The sequence below is a fragment of the Scyliorhinus torazame genome, chromosome 22 (genome assembly GCF_047496885.1).
Source record: "Scyliorhinus torazame isolate Kashiwa2021f chromosome 22, sScyTor2.1, whole genome shotgun sequence".
NCBI lineage: Eukaryota > Metazoa > Chordata > Chondrichthyes > Carcharhiniformes > Scyliorhinidae > Scyliorhinus > Scyliorhinus torazame.
In genome coordinates, this window is record NC_092728.1 from 95,418,621 (window position 1) to 95,435,538 (window position 16,918).

General features: G+C 47.1%; 1 protein-coding gene across 3 annotated transcripts in view; it reads left to right on the forward strand.

The window, feature by feature from the left end:
• The window catches only part of gpr107 (G protein-coupled receptor 107), a 132,079-nt gene that overhangs the window by 36,173 nt on the left and 78,988 nt on the right, over positions 1-16,918 (forward strand). For all 3 annotated transcript variants that reach the window (XM_072488662.1, XM_072488664.1, XM_072488665.1), the window contains exons 11-13: positions 4,984-5,057; positions 7,441-7,558; positions 9,231-9,361. In XM_072488662.1, coding sequence (XP_072344763.1) covers positions 4,984-5,057; positions 7,441-7,558; positions 9,231-9,361 — 323 coding nt within the window. The remainder of the gene's footprint in view (positions 1-4,983; positions 5,058-7,440; positions 7,559-9,230; positions 9,362-16,918) is intronic.

Sequence of the window (16,918 nt, forward strand, 5' to 3'; positions counted from 1 at the left end):
ACTTTGCATTAGCCCAGACTGAAAAATGCATTTCTTCCTCAATTTCACCTACTATTTTCTAGAAGCAAAACAAAATCCTATTTGTACAAGCATAGTCTAACCCAGGCTTTTAACCCCAAATTGCCCACGACATTTATCATCCAACTTCCCTAACATCTTCCAATCGCCACATTCTTCATGTCTTCGCCCTCTCTAAGCACAACAGCGACACAGTTGGAACTTAACCAACCCGTACACGTACAACAACTATTGTCCAGCATGACTAATTATGTGTTTTACCCTTCTAGGCACAGAAACATTAAATTAAACACACTTAAAACTATAACTTATTCTAATGTTTACCAAGACAAATATAAATTCCCTAAAACTACCATTGTTTTCCTAAGGGTATGGAATTTGTGTATCTCAGCCAGAGCTACAATTGTAAACATCAAATGGCTATTATTTTGTTGCTGTTTCTAAGAGAGACATTTGGATAAAATTCCCTTCCACTGTTCCATCTGGCTTCATGGACTTCTGATCTACTCCTCTGGTAACTTCATACCTTCTGCCAGACAGTTATTGGAGGCATTGAAGAGTTCCCGAATGTGTCCTCCTATCTCACCCACCCCCACTTCACTCAAGTCATTCACGTTGATAGAGCTAAGATTAAGTGCTGACTGGGACTGGGCCTTGAAATTAAAACTGTAAATCTGTTCACACTGAATGCCAGTACTCCATGCTTGAATCTGAAGTTGAGTGTAGCGTTTTTAACAATTAGCTTGCTAGTTAAGAAAAAAAAAATCAATTCTCTAGAGTCGTAGAGTCATACAGCGCAGGAATGGTCCTTCGGCCCATCGAGTCTGTACTGACAACTATCCGCGCTAATCCCACATACCATTCTTTGATTGTTTAGACGCATCACACTTGCCATTCAGCTGCAGTACGCTGGTTTCTAAGCTACAACCTGAAATCAGGAATAAATACACTGGAATATTTATCGTAGTTCCTGACACTGTACAACCTAACTCATATTATATTCATTTTGAATTGTTTTTCCAGAGCTTTATGTGGGCTTTAGTACTGCTACAGTTGGTCGTTTAAATGTGACCCAAAACAAAATTGGCAGCTTTCCGTTAAGGGGGAGCAAATGTAAAATGTAATTGTGCGGGGCAGGGGAGAATGCTACAGCCTTTGTTTCAAACCATGCATTCATTAAAGGTGATTTTCCTTTGTACTTTGACAATAGAAAAATTATGATTTATGTATCATTGATGTTGGTGTTACACAACTCAAGAGCTGTATCTATTTTTGCAGGGTGCTCATTCTAAAATGCTAAACATTTAATTCCATGTGCTCTGAAATGCTTAATTGTCCCATCATCAAACTGATGCATCATTGTTCTCATTAAGTACTTTTCAAAAGCATTATCCTGAGTGCTGCCTGCAACATAACAAACTCGTCTAACATTAACCCTTTCATCAGGGTTTTAGGTCTGAGCAAAATGCACAACGCGTTTTGTTCCTTGTTTTCATTGATACCCTCCGTTATAGTTTTTATGAATGGGATGCGGAGCTGGGCTGGGATTCTGCTACTGTCTTGCTCCCTGCTGTCTGATTCTTGGGAAGATTTTTATATTTTGGGTTTTGCCATTAGATCTAACCCCTGTTCCCACTCCTTGCTGCCAAAAATACTGTTTTATGTAAATAATGCAAACTTCACATCTCAAACATCATTCCCACTCAAAATCCTGAGCAATGGCACCAAAGGGCTCCACCTGGGGCCAAATGCAATAAACAAAGTAAAATTGGGAGAGCAGCAATATGCGGCAAGAGATTAGTGTCTGAGCATCCATAATGCCAATTTAAAAGCAAAATACTGCCGGACTGGAAATCCGCAATAAAAACAGAAATTACTGGAGAAACTCAGCAAGTCTGGCAGCATCTGTGAAGAGAGAAACCGAGTTAATGTTTCAAGTCCAATATGAACTCAACATGGATTAGTTTCTGGAGAGAGAGAGAGAGAGAGAGAGTTTTTCGTGCAGGGCTGTTAAGAAAAAGAGAAGAAACGTGATATTATTTGTCCACGTTGGCTCATTGGGAAGGAGTTTCAGTCATTTTGTTCATGATCACAACATCTCCAGTTTGAAATGCAATAGTTAGATCTGAAGACTGGTGAAGTTGCGTGGAGTCCGATTACTCTAAAATAACAGAAGTCTATATGGATGTTCTTCTGCAAAATAAATTCAGATATTCAAGTGTTTTCTTCAGTGATACAGCCTTGACCTGATTGTTTATTTGCCTTCATCATCTGTTCACTGCCATTAGCAGCCAAGAGATTTAAAGAGCTGTCATTCACTAATGAAATTACTATGTTACTGACAACGTATGCGGCGTCTGGTGATGGTGCAAGACAAATATAACCGTAGTTAAGCAGTTATGGAAGGCGCTTTTCAATTCAGAATGAAGCTTCATGAACCCTAAAAGTATTAAATCCCTGGGCCAATATGTGAATTTTATTACATAGCCTGTCTAAAGTCCATTGTATAACCTCTACAGAAGGGTTTTTCAAACTGCAGGTTGCGCGGGCAGGTGTTGGGAGGGTCGCGGTGGTTCTAATTGCCTAATTGCGGGAGAAGCGCCCAAGAGCCGTTGCCGGCTTTTACATTGAGAATGGTGGCTGCTGCCACCTTGTAAATGGGGAAAAATGATCATGCGCCCTGCGCGCACACTTGATGTCATGCTCCTTCCAGGTACGTGCATTTGGCGGCAAATCACGGAGCAGTGTTGCTTCCATTTTCCAGCTGCTGGAGAGCAAGGCTAGTGAATTGTGAGGATGTGAATGGTTTTCTTAAAAGTAAGCATTGGCAGATACTCCAATAGGCAGGTCACCTATTGAACAGTATCTCACAACAGAATCTGCTGAAGAGAGCTGCTCTGGGAGTGTAGGGCAGTGCTACCTCTGTACAGAGCTCCAGGGCCTCTGGTTAACAGTCTACAAAGAAGAAACTCTGGCATAAAGCAACATAAAGATGATTTCATGAGGTATGGTTTTGTTAATTGTGCCAATGCAAATAAGGATGCAAAGCCCATGCGTGTTGTATGCAGGGAAGTACTGGCAAATCAGAGGAGAAGTTTTAGACTTTGAAAGAGAAGTGGTGGGTGAAAAATTCCTTTTGGGGTTGAGACCCCAGAGTCGGTTATTAACTTAGAGCTGACTCCAAATCAAAGGACTACGCTTCTGACCTGTGATGCCGCATTAAAAGCATGGCAAAAGCCCATGAAGCTGTCAACATTCTAGAGTAGAATCTCACAGGAGTGCTGAGTAAAACAAGCATTTTGTTGCTATTGCCCTTCATCACGATCTACATGTGCGAGGTTGGATTTTCCATTTTCATAATGATGAAGATGACACAAAGGAACTGGCCGATGTGCGCATTGAATTTATCATAGAATTTACAGTGCAGAAGGAGGCCATTCGGCCCATCGAGTCTGCACCGGCTCTTGGAAAGAGCACCCTACCCAAGGTCAACACCTCCACCCTATCCCCCATAACCCAGTAACCCCATCCAACACTAAGGGCAATTTTGGACACTAAGGGCAATTTATCATGGCCACTCCACCTAACCTGCACATCTTTGGACTGTGGGAGGAAACCGGAGCACCCGGAGAAAACCCACGCACACACGGGGAGGATGTGCAGACTCCGCACAGACAGTGACCCAAGCCGGAATCAAACCTGGGACCCTGGAGCTGTGAAGCAATTGTGCTATCCACAATGCTACCGTGCTTCCCACCTTCTGTAAATCCGATTCAAGTGAGATTGTGAGGACCAAGCAGGCTCCTCTTTCGCATTAAAAGGAAGCAAACGTGCCATGTGTCGCGCAGGTAGGCCGGCATGGGTCCCAGGAAATATAGTTTGAGAAACACTGCTGTACAGAAATTATTAATTATGAATTTTCAATATTTATTCTAAACCAGAATGCAAGAGACCATGGAACCATAGATAATTGCTGTTAGAGGTGAAAATATTCACACGTAGGCCTTTTGAGTGAGTAAAGAAGCAGTTTATTATATCAGATCTGGGATAAAGATTTGGAAACTACGCAGTCTTGCAATACTCTTTCTCACTTGAGCTAAGGTTCGCATTAGGTTAATATACAGATTCAAGGGGCGGAATTAGTTGTATTCTCATTTACATACAATCAATCAACTATATTCACATCAAATTCATTGCATGCAGTCAATCAGTTTTCTTAGCATCCCAGTTATCACATATATGGTTAAAGTGGGTGTTGTCTTACCCGCCCCTAACGTCATGCACAAGTCACTCAAGACTAACATAAGGATATGTCCTGTCTGCAGCTGGTGACCTTGAGCTTATTAAGGATACATTGCATTCCTTGTGTGAAGCTGTTATCAGCGGCTGTTAAAATACTCCCTATACAAACCCACGCCTGGTTCTCATGAGGTAGTTTACTTATTGTTCAGGAATGTGACTAGTTCAGCCATTTTGTGTCTTTAGTATTGCTATAATAGCTAACAGCCATTTTGTGTCCTTTCTGATATTAACAAGCAATGTGTATACACTATTTCTACAAATTGCCTCTTCTAAACAGGCATCAAAGCCAATGAGTACCTTTTGTCTCAGCAGAACTATTCAAAAGTAATATAGGAGCAAAAATGTAGTTACAGAGCCACCTATAATTTATATCATAGTCCAGTATCAGAAAATGCCCCCAAACAATTGCTAACAGTAGATCTGGGGCTGGGTATATCCACGCGGCAGAGAGGGAACCAGTCTGCTGCTCTTCCTCTCAGCCAGCTCCCAAAGGTAATAACTGGGGGCTGAGATCCACCATCCCCACCAAGAATGCAGAGATAACAATGAGTGGGGAGGCAGAGTGTGTGGAGAGATTTCTCGAAAATCACTCCCATAAAAACAGTTCATATTTCTTCAGAAGTTCAATCAAGTGACATTAATGCTCTTTTTTTCTCCAAACAGATTGATTATCACTTTATTTCAACTCAAGGTTACCCCATTGAAGGTTGGGCTGTGGTGTACTACATAACTCATTTGTAAGTAGGATATTATGTCGTACCTTTTTAGATGGATTGTTGCTGAAAGCTGTAGGATCCAAAGATGTTTCTGAAACAAAGGACTTGGGTTGGGAGAAAGGAATCATTGAAGGACACAGCTATTCACAAAACATTAAGTGAGCACCAAGACAATCAGTAGCACATCATGAAACAGTGGGTCCTAGGAAATCGAGTGGGTCTCAGGATATGAAGCCACATGTGCTATATTTTGTAACAAAGTTTCTTGCTCACTGGATCATTTAACAGCGCCATTGCCCTGAGTTATTCACCTGCTCCACCTTGAGGTCAGTTTCATTAAAACGTTGACCGAGGTCATACTTTCTTGGGAGGGCATGAAAACCTAAAGGAGAAAAATCATCTTACATTTCATTTATCTCTCTTGTTACTCACCAAGGAATGTAAATAAAAAATATATCCTGATGGAGGGTGGAAGTAATTCAATGAAAACAGTGTATTCTGTTGAATTTTCATGTGATCCTAAATCTCAGAGAAATGTGTGGACCGACTGGTTACAAAGAATTACTGGAAATGCACAGCAAATCCTGCAGCACCTGGCAGAAGGAAGATAAACATTTCCTGGAGAGGCTCTTCATCTGCTCTGATGGGTTGTGACAAAAAGTTAAGGGTCTGGCAAATTAACTGTTTATCTTTTCCAGTGCTGACAGGTCTACTGTGCATTTCCTGTTTTTGTTTTGGGTTCAAAGCATTCGTCTGCTCCCTTATGGCCGTGGGCAGTACATTTGATGTGACAAAACTGCTGGGAGTATTGTGCACAAAGTACTTACTTCCAGGATGCAGTTAACCAGCGTGAAGTAGAACTGCAAGAGATATTCCTGACGAGAGGTGTGCAGTAAATTTCACTTAACGTTGTTGTCGTTTTCCTTTATAAAGGATAGTGAGCTCCTTATTAATCCTTTTACACTCTTCAGAGTGAGGAGTGCTGGGGAATGGAACTTTTGGCCACTGAGTGCCAATATCAAATGCAGCGAGACATCAAATAATGTCCCCTCTACTTTACATGAGCAATGTACCATCTATTTCCTGGTAATACACCACTACAATACCTGGTGAAACCATATTATGATGCAGGAGCTTATGGTTTAAGTACCACATCCGTTTAGTGTTATGTGATGTGCTCAGGATATCTGTTTGGCAATGTAATGATTTAGAAAAAATGAACTTTTTAAAAGCCCTGCTTCCTGTTTAATAATCAGGCCAAGCATTCTGCTCAGACTGAACAATATGAGTCTGCTTAGCATTCCTACATACGCCAGTTTGTCTGCTGAGGAGACTGAGCTAACCATTCGACAGACAGTGGGCAGAAAAAATAAGATAACACACTGCAATGAAGTTAGTGAAAATCCCCTAGTTGCCACATTCCGGCACCTGTTTCGGTACACAGAGAGAATTCAGAATGTCCAATTCACCTAACAGAATGTCTTTCGGGACTTGTTGGTGGAAACCGGAGCACCCGGAGGAAACCCACACAGACAGAGGGAGAACGTGCAGACTCCGCACAGACAGAGGCCCAAGCTGGGAATCGACACTGGGACTCTGGAGCTGTGAAGCAACAGTGCTAACCACTGTGCTACCATAGACAAAAGATTGTTTCCTGGGATGTAAGCATTGCTGACAAGGCCAGCATTTGTTGCTCAGCCCTATTTGCCCTTGACCCGAGTGGCTTGCTAGGCCATCTCTGAGGGCTGTTGAGAGTCAGCCACCTTCCTGTGGGTCTGGAATCACATGTAGGTCAGAACCAATGAGGGCGGCAGATTTAACGTCCCTAAAGGACCTCCGTGAACCTTGTGGTTTTTTAACAACAGGTGACGATAGTTTCATGATCACCATTACTGAGGCTAGCTTTGTATTCCAGATTTATTCATTGAATTTAAATTCCACCACCTTCTTTGGAATTCCCTTGCATTTATCCTTACTGCCAGTTTCAGTGATGATTTTGGTGGCGGTGTGAGAACAGATCACTTGGCCTCACTCTTTACAGAGGATGGGGGTGTGAGCAGCACCTTGGAATAATTTCAGAACTGAAAAGCAGATCATGGGTTATGAATCTTTGAGCTCAGCTTCTTGGGTTAGCATTTTGTGAACCCCTCAACTTGATTACCACTTGCTGTTTAATAAGAGACTGCTTTATGTCTGCATTGAAGTACTCCCATTTGGTAAATATCTTTTTAGAAGTGAAATGGCGAGAACTCTGAGTATCTACTTAATTGGAGAGCACCAATTTTAGCTGGAACTCTTATGACCACAAAGATATAATTCCATCCGTGAAAATGTCTTTGCCACTGAGTGTCCTTGAATCTTCTTCTTGACTAATACTTATGCTGTTTCTTTTTTTCTCCTAAAGGTTGAAAGGCGCTCTCTTGTTCATTACGATAGCACTGATAGGAACCGGCTGGGCTTTCGTTAAACACATCCTATCGGACAAAGACAAGAAAATATTTATGATAGTTATTCCACTCCAGGTAATGCTGATTCCTAATGTCCCTTCTGCAGCATCCACACGTCTCTCATTTGTCAGAGTTTTGAGTATGAGGCATGAGACCCTCCGACCTCGATGTGACTAGATGTCAGTGATCTGGACCTTTTTTGACCCTGAATGCAAATTTCTTGGATGAAGTTTGTATTTTCTTTGAGAAAGCTTAAAGGGCCAGTACCCATTATGAGGAATGTTCTACTTGGAAGAAATGGAATAAAAAAATCGTAGAACGAAGCAGCACAGAAGGTGCTCATTCTGTCCATCTTGCTTTTTGTCGACTGAGAAAGCTATTCAATAATCCCCACTCCCCTGCTGCTTCCTGATAGCCAAGGATGTAGTAAATGAAGCATTGGTTAGGCAATGCCACATGGAGATTGTAGCAGGATTGGAAGACTGAGGTGGCAATGAGTTTCACAGATTTGAGGTCGCGTGCAATGGATTGAAGTTGGAAATAGAGTGATTGAGGATACAAGGGGAAGGATTGTTGGTGGGAGGGTTGGTTAGAGCGTACGTTGGGCATAGCCGTCCAATGTCACACAGTTGACGCCGGCTGATGCCACATATTAGCACTTTGTTGTGCTTTATCGTGTGCTGATACCACCCAAGGTTTGTCCACCAGATTAAGGGATGGAGTATTGCTGGCGTACCTCTGATTTTTATGCAGAATCTTGGACCGCACCGACTGTGACTGCATTGACATCTGCAATGTGATTTTGTTCATTTTTACACTCCCAGTCATGGAGGATTGTCTAAATCTGAAATATTGCCACTTTGAAGGCTGAGAGAGATTCAAGGGAACAAAATGAATGTTGCGCTGTCAGTAGGGGGCACAGTTTGGTTTTAAGCCATGCATTTGATTTGTTCAACCTCTTTTGAGAGACGGTAAGTTTTGTGTTTGCAATGGTGGGGGGGGGGGGAGAATAGAAATTTTGGATATGTCAAGCTACAGATGGCAACCTCTAATTGTATGGAGATCGACCATGCAACTGCATTTGAAGTTGTTTTTTAAACTTGTAGATGAATCCTGAAATATTGTCATTATCCATAATAATGCTTTTGTGGCCGACGAACTGTGTAAACTAGGAAAGACCAGGTGTGGCACTCGGGTCCTTGTGTGTAAAACTGCACTCCTTTCATCTTTGAAACATACCAGACTGATGGGCTAAACTTTTCTCTGCTTTCCCCCTTTAACGAGGTTACTTGAGATGAGTTTGATTGATGTAGTCTTGACCTAGTTTCTGTCTTGTGGGCCCTCAGTAAAAAGTGGGCAAAGTTTGCTGTGAAATTGAGTGTTATCTGGAAACTCCTGAAATGAGTTTTTCTGGGAAATGGAAATCTCACACCCGTCCAGTAGAGGGTACTCTGAGATTTTGTGCATTATGTTTTTAAGCAGAGTATAACGAGTTTTAGACTGCATCCTGCCCACACTGTACCTGACCAGGGAATGCTTCATGTTGATAAAATTTACCATCTCTGTTTTCCCAACTTCCCCATCGCCTTGAGCCATAATTGATCCAAATCAAACTGCTTTATGCAGCTGAATTAAGAATGAGCTTATGCATGGACGTTGCTTGATCCTGGGACATTTGGTGAGGAGAGACATGTTTTCCCTGTTGCAGAAGTTGTCTGTTAATAAATCTATTTTTTTTTTTAACTAGGTCCTTGCTAATGTTGCTTACATCATTATTGAGTCGACTGAAGAAGGGACGACTGAATACGGACTGTGGAAAGAGATCCTCTTTCTTGTCGATCTCCTGTGTTGTGGTGCCATCCTGTTCCCTGTGGTGTGGTAAGTGTGGCCACGATTTAAACCTGCTGATTTTGGGTGTGGGTCATTTGATGATTTGTGCATTGGGTGAGGAAGGAGAAGTCAAAATGTCCCCTTAGCTGTCCAAGCAACCCCCACACTGGAATCTGTTAGAAAACAGAGCTCACAGAACACAGAACATACAGTGCAGAAGGAGGCCATTCGGCCCATCGAGTCTGCACCGACCCACTTAAGCCCCCACTTCCACCCTATCCCTGTAACCCAATAACCCCTCCCAACCTTTTTGGTCACTAAGGGCAATTTATCATGGCCAATCCACCTAACCTGCACGTCTTTGGACTGTGGGAGGAAACCGGAGCACCTGGAGGAAACCCACGCAGACACGGGGAGAATGTGCAGACTCCGCACAGACAGTGACCCAGCAGGGAATCGAACCTGGGACCCTGGCGCTGTGAAGCCACAGTGCTATCCACTTGTGCTACCATGCTGCCCACTCATGGCTCATGGAGCATTTGGAGTCGTCGTTCAGATAATTTAGTTTAGCCAATTCAGGTCAAGTTGTCCCTGTTGCTGTCTTGCTGAGTCTCTGGTCCCACCCTTGAAAATAAAGCTCAGTTCCTACTCTCTCTCTCGCTTTGCCCTTTCTCTTTCTGGCCCCCTTAGATCTTAATTTCATTAATTTCTTTTTGATGGAATCTTTTATTTTTATTTTATTTTAAAAAAGTTTTGCAATTTAAAGGCATTTTAGCGTGGCCAATCCTACTGCCCTGCACATGGTTGTGGGGTGAGACCCACGTAGAGACGGGGAGAATGTGTAAACTCCACACAGACAGTGACCCGGGGCCGGGAGGATCGAAGCCAGGCCCATGGCGCTGTGAGGCAGAAGTGCTAACCATAGTGCCCTTCATTTCATAATGGTTACTTGTTCATGTGGAAGCAGCCCTTTGGCGCCAATCCCAGGTCGGCATTTTTCATGTACAAGTTAAGGCATCCAGTGTCAGAAACACATATGAAGCATTACCCAAGTCGAGGTCTAGTCAAATCTGACACCTGCACCAGGGTCTGAGGAGAATCTGTGAACCATAGCTCACTCTGTTAAGATCCAGACCCACCCGAATCCGAGTCTCCCACAACAGCCAGATCCCAGGTTCATCAGGAAGGATGCAGGGCATCTTCAAGCTGAAGCAGTGATTGACTTTTCTCAAGTGTTCAGGACCATCAGGCAGTGACTGATAATTCTATATAGGTGCAGCAGATTTTGGGGTGTTCCCTGCCTGATGAGCACCCAAGCAGATGTTGATGGGAGGGAACTCTCCTCTCTGCCCATTTCCCATAACCAGAACATGTGGGCAAGTGGTGCCCTATCAGCTAAATCATGGGCGAATGTTCCATATTTTTTCTGCCAAAGGCAACCACAACTTTGAGAAGCCATTTCTGCGGCTTGCGAGGAAACTTATTGGAGATCCCAATTTGGAGTTTGTTGCTCTGCCAGCTTTGGCACCACCAGAGGTTTAGATGGACCCTGCGTTAGCAGCGCAGTACGAGGAAGACCTGAAGGGAAGGCACTGCTTTGCCAAACGAAGATGATGACCTGTGAATTAATGGCTGGAGTTTTAAAAAAAAAAAATGTTTATTAAAGGTTTTCCAACCAACGTTTTTACATAACAAAGATAGAAGTACAAATAATAATAAAAATAAAAATAAACAAGAATTATTAAACAAAACAAGGTGGGTGTTATCTTCCTATAAAACTTACATTGTATCAACAGTTTCTCCCCCCCCACACCACCCCCAGGATGCTGCTGCTGATAATTACTGCTCCCCTAGAAAGTCAAGGAAAGGTTGCCACCGGCGGGAGAACCCCATCAAGGACCCTCTCAAGGCGAACTTTATTCGCTCCAGGCTGAGGAACCCCGCCATATATCTTACCCAGGTCTCCACACTCGGGGGTTTCAAGTCCCTCCACATTAACAAGATCTGTCTCTGGGCTACCAGGGAGGCAAAGGCCAGTACCTCGGCCTCTTTCGCTTCCTGCACTCCCGTATCCTCCGCCACCCCAAATATCGCTACTGTTGGACTCGCCTTCACCCGAGTGTCCAAAATCCTAGACATCACCCTCGCAAACCCCTGCCAGAATTCTTTAAGCGCCAGGCATGCCCAAAACATATGGGCATGGTTCGCCAGACTCCCTGCACATCTCGGGTACTGTCCTCCACCCCAAAAAACCTACTCATTCTTGCCGCCGTTATGTGCGCCCGATGCACCACCTTAAACTGAATTAAGCTGAGCCTGGCACATGATGAGGAGGAGTTCACCCTGCCCAGGGCGTCGGCCCACAGGCCCTCATCCAGCTCCTCACCCAGCTCCTCCTCCCACTTGCCTTTCAACTCCTCCACTGAGGCTTCCTCCACCTCCTGCAGCTCCTGATATATGTCTGACACCTTCCCCTCCCCTACCTAGATGCCAGACACCACCCTGTCCTGGATCCTACGCGGGGGCAGCAGCGGAAATGTCCCCACCTGTTTTCTAAGAAAGTCCCGAACCTGGAGGTACCTGAACGCATTCCCCCGGGGGCAGGCCGAACTTCCCCTCCAGCGCCTGCATGCTAGGGAAAGTCCCAACTACAAACAGGTCCTCCATCCTCCTAATACCTGCCCTGTACCAGCCTTGGAACCCCCCAGCCATCCTACCTGGAGCAAGTCTATAGTTATTCCGTATTGGGGTCCACACAGAGGCCCCCTCCTCCTTCCTGTGTCTCCACTGCCCCTAAAATCCTCAGTTCCGCCGCCACCACCGGACTTGAGGCGTATCGCGCCAGTGAGAACGGCAGCGGAGCCGTGACTAGTGCCCCTAGGCTGGTGCCTTTGCATGACGCTGCCTCCAGCCACACCCATGCCGCTCCGTTCTCCATCATCCACTTCCTAATCATGGCCACATTGGCCGCCCAATAATAGCTGTAGAAGTTCAGCAGAGCCAGTCCGCTTCACGGAAAACGGGAGCATATCCCACCTTTTAAACTCTCCCTCCATCTGCTCCACGAGCCGGGTTAAGTTGAGCCTGTGCAGGGCATCCCAGTTCCTGGCCACTTGTATCCCCAAATACCGAAAGCTCCTCTCCACTATCTTGAGCGGGAGCTCCCTCAGTCTCTCCTCCTGGCCCCTAGCGTGGACCACGTACAGCTCACTCTTCCCCACGTTCAATTTATACCCCGAGAAGCTCCCAAAGTCCCTACGGATCCGCATGACCTCCCCAATCCTCTCTAGCGGGTCTGAAATGTACAACAACAGGTCATCCGCGTAGAGGGAGACCAGGTGTTCCTCCCCCGCTGTGCACCAGCCCCCTCCAATCCCTTGAAGCCATGAGCGCAATGGCCAACGGCTCAATTGCCAGGACAAACAGCAACGGGGACAGGGGACACCCCTGCCTCGTCCCCCGGTGCAGCCTGAAATATTCCGACCGTAGCTGGTTCGTGGACACACTCGCTACAGGGGCCTGATACAGCAGCTTGACCCACACTATGAATCCCTCACCGAATCCAAACCTGCCTAACGTCTCCCACAGATACTCCCACTCCACCCTGTCAAAGGCCTTCTCCGCATCCATTGCAGCCACCACTACCGCATCCCCCCACTCTGAGGGCATCATGATAATATTCAGGAGCCTCCTCACATTCGTGTTCAGCTGCCTGCCTTTAACAAACCCCGTCTGGTCCTCCCCAATCACTCCCGGGACACAGTCCTCTATTCTGGTGGCCAGAATTTTTGGCAACAGTTTGGCATCTACATTCAGGAGCGATATCGGCCTGTAGGACCCACACTGAAGCGGGTCCTTCTCCTTCTTCAAGATAAGCTAAATCAGTGCCTGCAACATCGTCGGGGGGAGGGTCCCTCGCCTTTGCCTCATTGAAGGTTCTTAGCAGGAGCGGGCTCAGTAGCTCCGAGAACTTCTTATAAAATTCTACAGGGAAGCCGTCCGGGCCCGGGGCCTTGCCCGACTGCATGCTTGCCAGCCCCCTGACTACCTCCTCCAACTCAATTGGGGCCCCCAATCCCTCCACCCGCTCCACATCCACCCTCGGGAACCTCAACCGGTCCATAAACTGCCTCATCCCTTCCCCCTCCCCAGGGGGTTCCGACTCGTATAACTTCACGTAGAACTCCCTGAAGACTTAATTGACCCTCTCTGGGCTCAGCACAATGTTGCCCTCCTTATGCCGCACTCCCCCAATCTCTAGCCGCCTCCCTCTTGCGCAGTTGGTGTGCCAGCATCCTACTCGGCTTCTCCCCATACTCATAGACTGCCCCTTTCCTTAACTGTGCCTCCGCCTTCCCCGTGGTCAGCAAATCAAACTCTGCCTGAAGTTTCCGGCGTTCATTCAGCAGCTCCCCCTCTTGGGCCTCCGCGTATCTCCTATCTACCCGGAGTATCTCTCCCACCAGCCTCTCCCTCTCCGCCCTCTCCTTCTCTCTGTGGGACCTGATGGAGATGAACTCTCCCCTAACGACCACCTTCAAAGCCTCCCACATCACTGCCACCGTTACCTCCCCTGTGTCATTCGCTCCCACATAGTTCTCAATGCTCCTCCCTATCCGCCCACACACCTCCTCATCCGCCAGCAGCCCCACATCCAGTCTCCAGAGAGGGCGCTGACCCCGCTCCGCTCCCAGCCACAGGTCCACCCAGTGCAGGGCATGGTCCGAGACCGCAATGGCCGAGTATTCAACCCCCTCCACCCTCGGGATCAGCGCCCGACTCAACGCAAAGAAGTCTATCCGCAAATAGACTTTATGGACACGGGAGAAAAAGGAGAACTCCTTTGCCCTTGGACGCGCAAACCTGCCGTCCACACCCCCCATCTGGCCCATGAACTCCCACGGGGCCCTGGCCGTCGCCGGCCTCTATCCCGACCTGGACTTGGAACGGTCCAAAATCGAGTCCAAGACCGTATTAAAGTCCCCTCCCATAATCAGGTTACTTGACTCCAAGTCTGGGATCCTACCCAACACAGGCCTCATGAAGTCCGCATCATCCCAGTTTGGGGCATACACATTCACTAGCACCACCCGGGCCCCCTGCAGCTTGCCATTCACCATTATGTACCTGCCCCCCTTGTCCGCCACAATACTCCCCGCCTCAAATGCCACTCGTTTACTAACCAAAATTGCCACCCCTCTGGTCTTTGAGTCTAACCCCGAGTGAAACACCTGTCCCACCCATCCTTTCCTTAGCCTCGTCTGGTCCGCAAGCTTTAAGCGCGTCTCTTGCAACATGGCCACGTCCGCCTTCAACCCCTTTAAATGCGAGAACACGCGGGACCTCTTGACCGGCCCATTCAGACCCCTCACGTTCCACGTGATCAGCCTGGTCGGGGGGTTGGCCACGCCCCCTATTCTGCCGACTAACCATCTCCCTTTTTCGGCCAGCCACGTGCCCCCGCCTCCCAATTCCAGCCCTCCCCGCGGCGGCCCCCCAGCCCAACTCTCCATCCATTCCCCTCACCTGGCACCCCTTCAGTCAGCACAGCAGCACCCCCCCGCACCCCGCCAAGCATCCGCTTAGCTCTGATTTCCCCCCCACAATACTTCCGTGAGTCAGCTCACCCATGCTGACCCCGGCCGCTCCCGCCCCTATATGCCGACCCTAAACATGTTGCCTCCTTCGTGCCACCCAACCCCCCCTCCCCCACAGGGTAGAGGGGCAAACGCCAACCCGTCCCGGGCGTTTCCCGCCCCCTAAAACCAAACCCCTGAAAAACAAAACAAACAACAAAACCACCAACCAAACTGGAGCAGACAAGCAAATAATCTTATGCTTTACCCGCCATCTTACCCCCGGTCCACTCCCACCCGCACATTTCACCCCCATACAACTGTCCCTTAGTTCAGGTCCAGCTTCTCGTGCCTGATGAACGACCACGCCTCATCCGGCGTATCAAAGTAATGGTGCCTGTCCTGGTATGTTACCCAGAGTCTCGCCGGATGAAGGAGCCCAAACTTCACTCCTTTGCTGTGGAGGACCGCCTTAGCCCGGTTGAACCCCACACGCCTCCTCGCCAACTCAGCTCCCAAGTCCTGGTAGATGCGGATCTCGCCGTTCTCCCACTTACTGCTCCGCTCTTTCTTCGCCCACCGCAGGACTCGCTCCCGGTCTGTCAAACGATGAAACCGTATCACCATTGCCCTCAGTGGCTCGTTCACACTGGGCCTTCTGGCGAGGACCCTGTGCGCCCCATCCAGGTCCAAGGCCCCCGCGCCCATCAGCGTCTCCAACATCGTGGTCACGTACGTGTTCGCGTCAGCCCCCTCCACTCCTTCGGGAAGGCCCAGGATCCACAGATTATGGCTCCGAGACCTGTACTCAAGGTCATCTAGCCTCTCTTGCCATCTTTTGTGTAGCGTCTCGCGCGCCTCCACTTTCACCGCCAGGCCCAGGATCTCGTCCTCATTCTCCGCCACCTTCCTCCTCACCTCCTTGATCTCCTTCTCCTGCGCCTTCTGGGCCACCACAATCTTCTCCTTAGAGGCCAACATTTCCGTTTTAAGCCCCATAAAGCAGTTTTGTAAGAATTCTTGTTGTTCTTTGGCTCACTGGGCCCACATCTCCCGATCTTCTCCCGCCGCCATTTTGTTTTCCTGGCCCATCTCTACCTTCCCCGCGTTTGCACGTCTGCCGGAATCGCTCCTCGTTCTCTCCATGCAGCCCCGGGGGGGAACCTCTCCTGCACCCGTTCCCACACCGGTCTCAGCCTCCAAATGCCGCCGCCGTCCCGTTCAGCGGCCCGAAATATCGACCTCGGCGGGAGCTGCCGTGAACGCGCGACCTAGCAGGTCATGGCCACCGCCGGAAGTCATTAATGGCTGGAGTTGAGCACCAGTGGCCTAGTTTCCCAGGCAGCTGTCCTGTGATGCAGCATGTTTGCCAGTTAATTAGCTGAACAGAACTTAACTGCTTATAATCTTTGGGGGCTAAAGGAGTTGTAATTGGGAGTGAATGGTGTGCAGTTTGACAATTTCCTTCACACTTGGACATGTGTACTTGAAACTAAAACTGTATTGATAGACATTGGAATATATGCATAATTTAATTTATGATACAGATAGAATCACGATATACATCGTTTCAAGTTGTATGTTCATGTCATTCCTAATTTTTTATTAACTTTTTGTTTAGATCATAAAGTTGTGATCTTAATAAAGTTGTATTCCAAATGACTAAAAAATTCTTCAAAAATCTTGGCTGGTTTAGCACAGTGGGCTAAACAGCTAGCTTGTAATGCAGAACAAGGCCAGCAGCGCGGGTTCAATTCCCGTACCGGCCTCCCCGAACAGGCGCCGGAATGTGGCGACTAGGGGCTTTTCACAGTAACTTCATTGAAGCCTACTTGTGGCAATAAGTGATTATTATTATTATTATTATTATTAGAAGACACTGTTGATGATGTGGGTTTGTATCATGTATTGCTTAATTGGTGGTGTTTAGCATATAAAAACCTGTGCAGTCACTTGATAATTCGTGACATAAATCTAAAATGTAATTATGGAATATAATCTATAAAATAAAATCTTACCCTTTCCAACT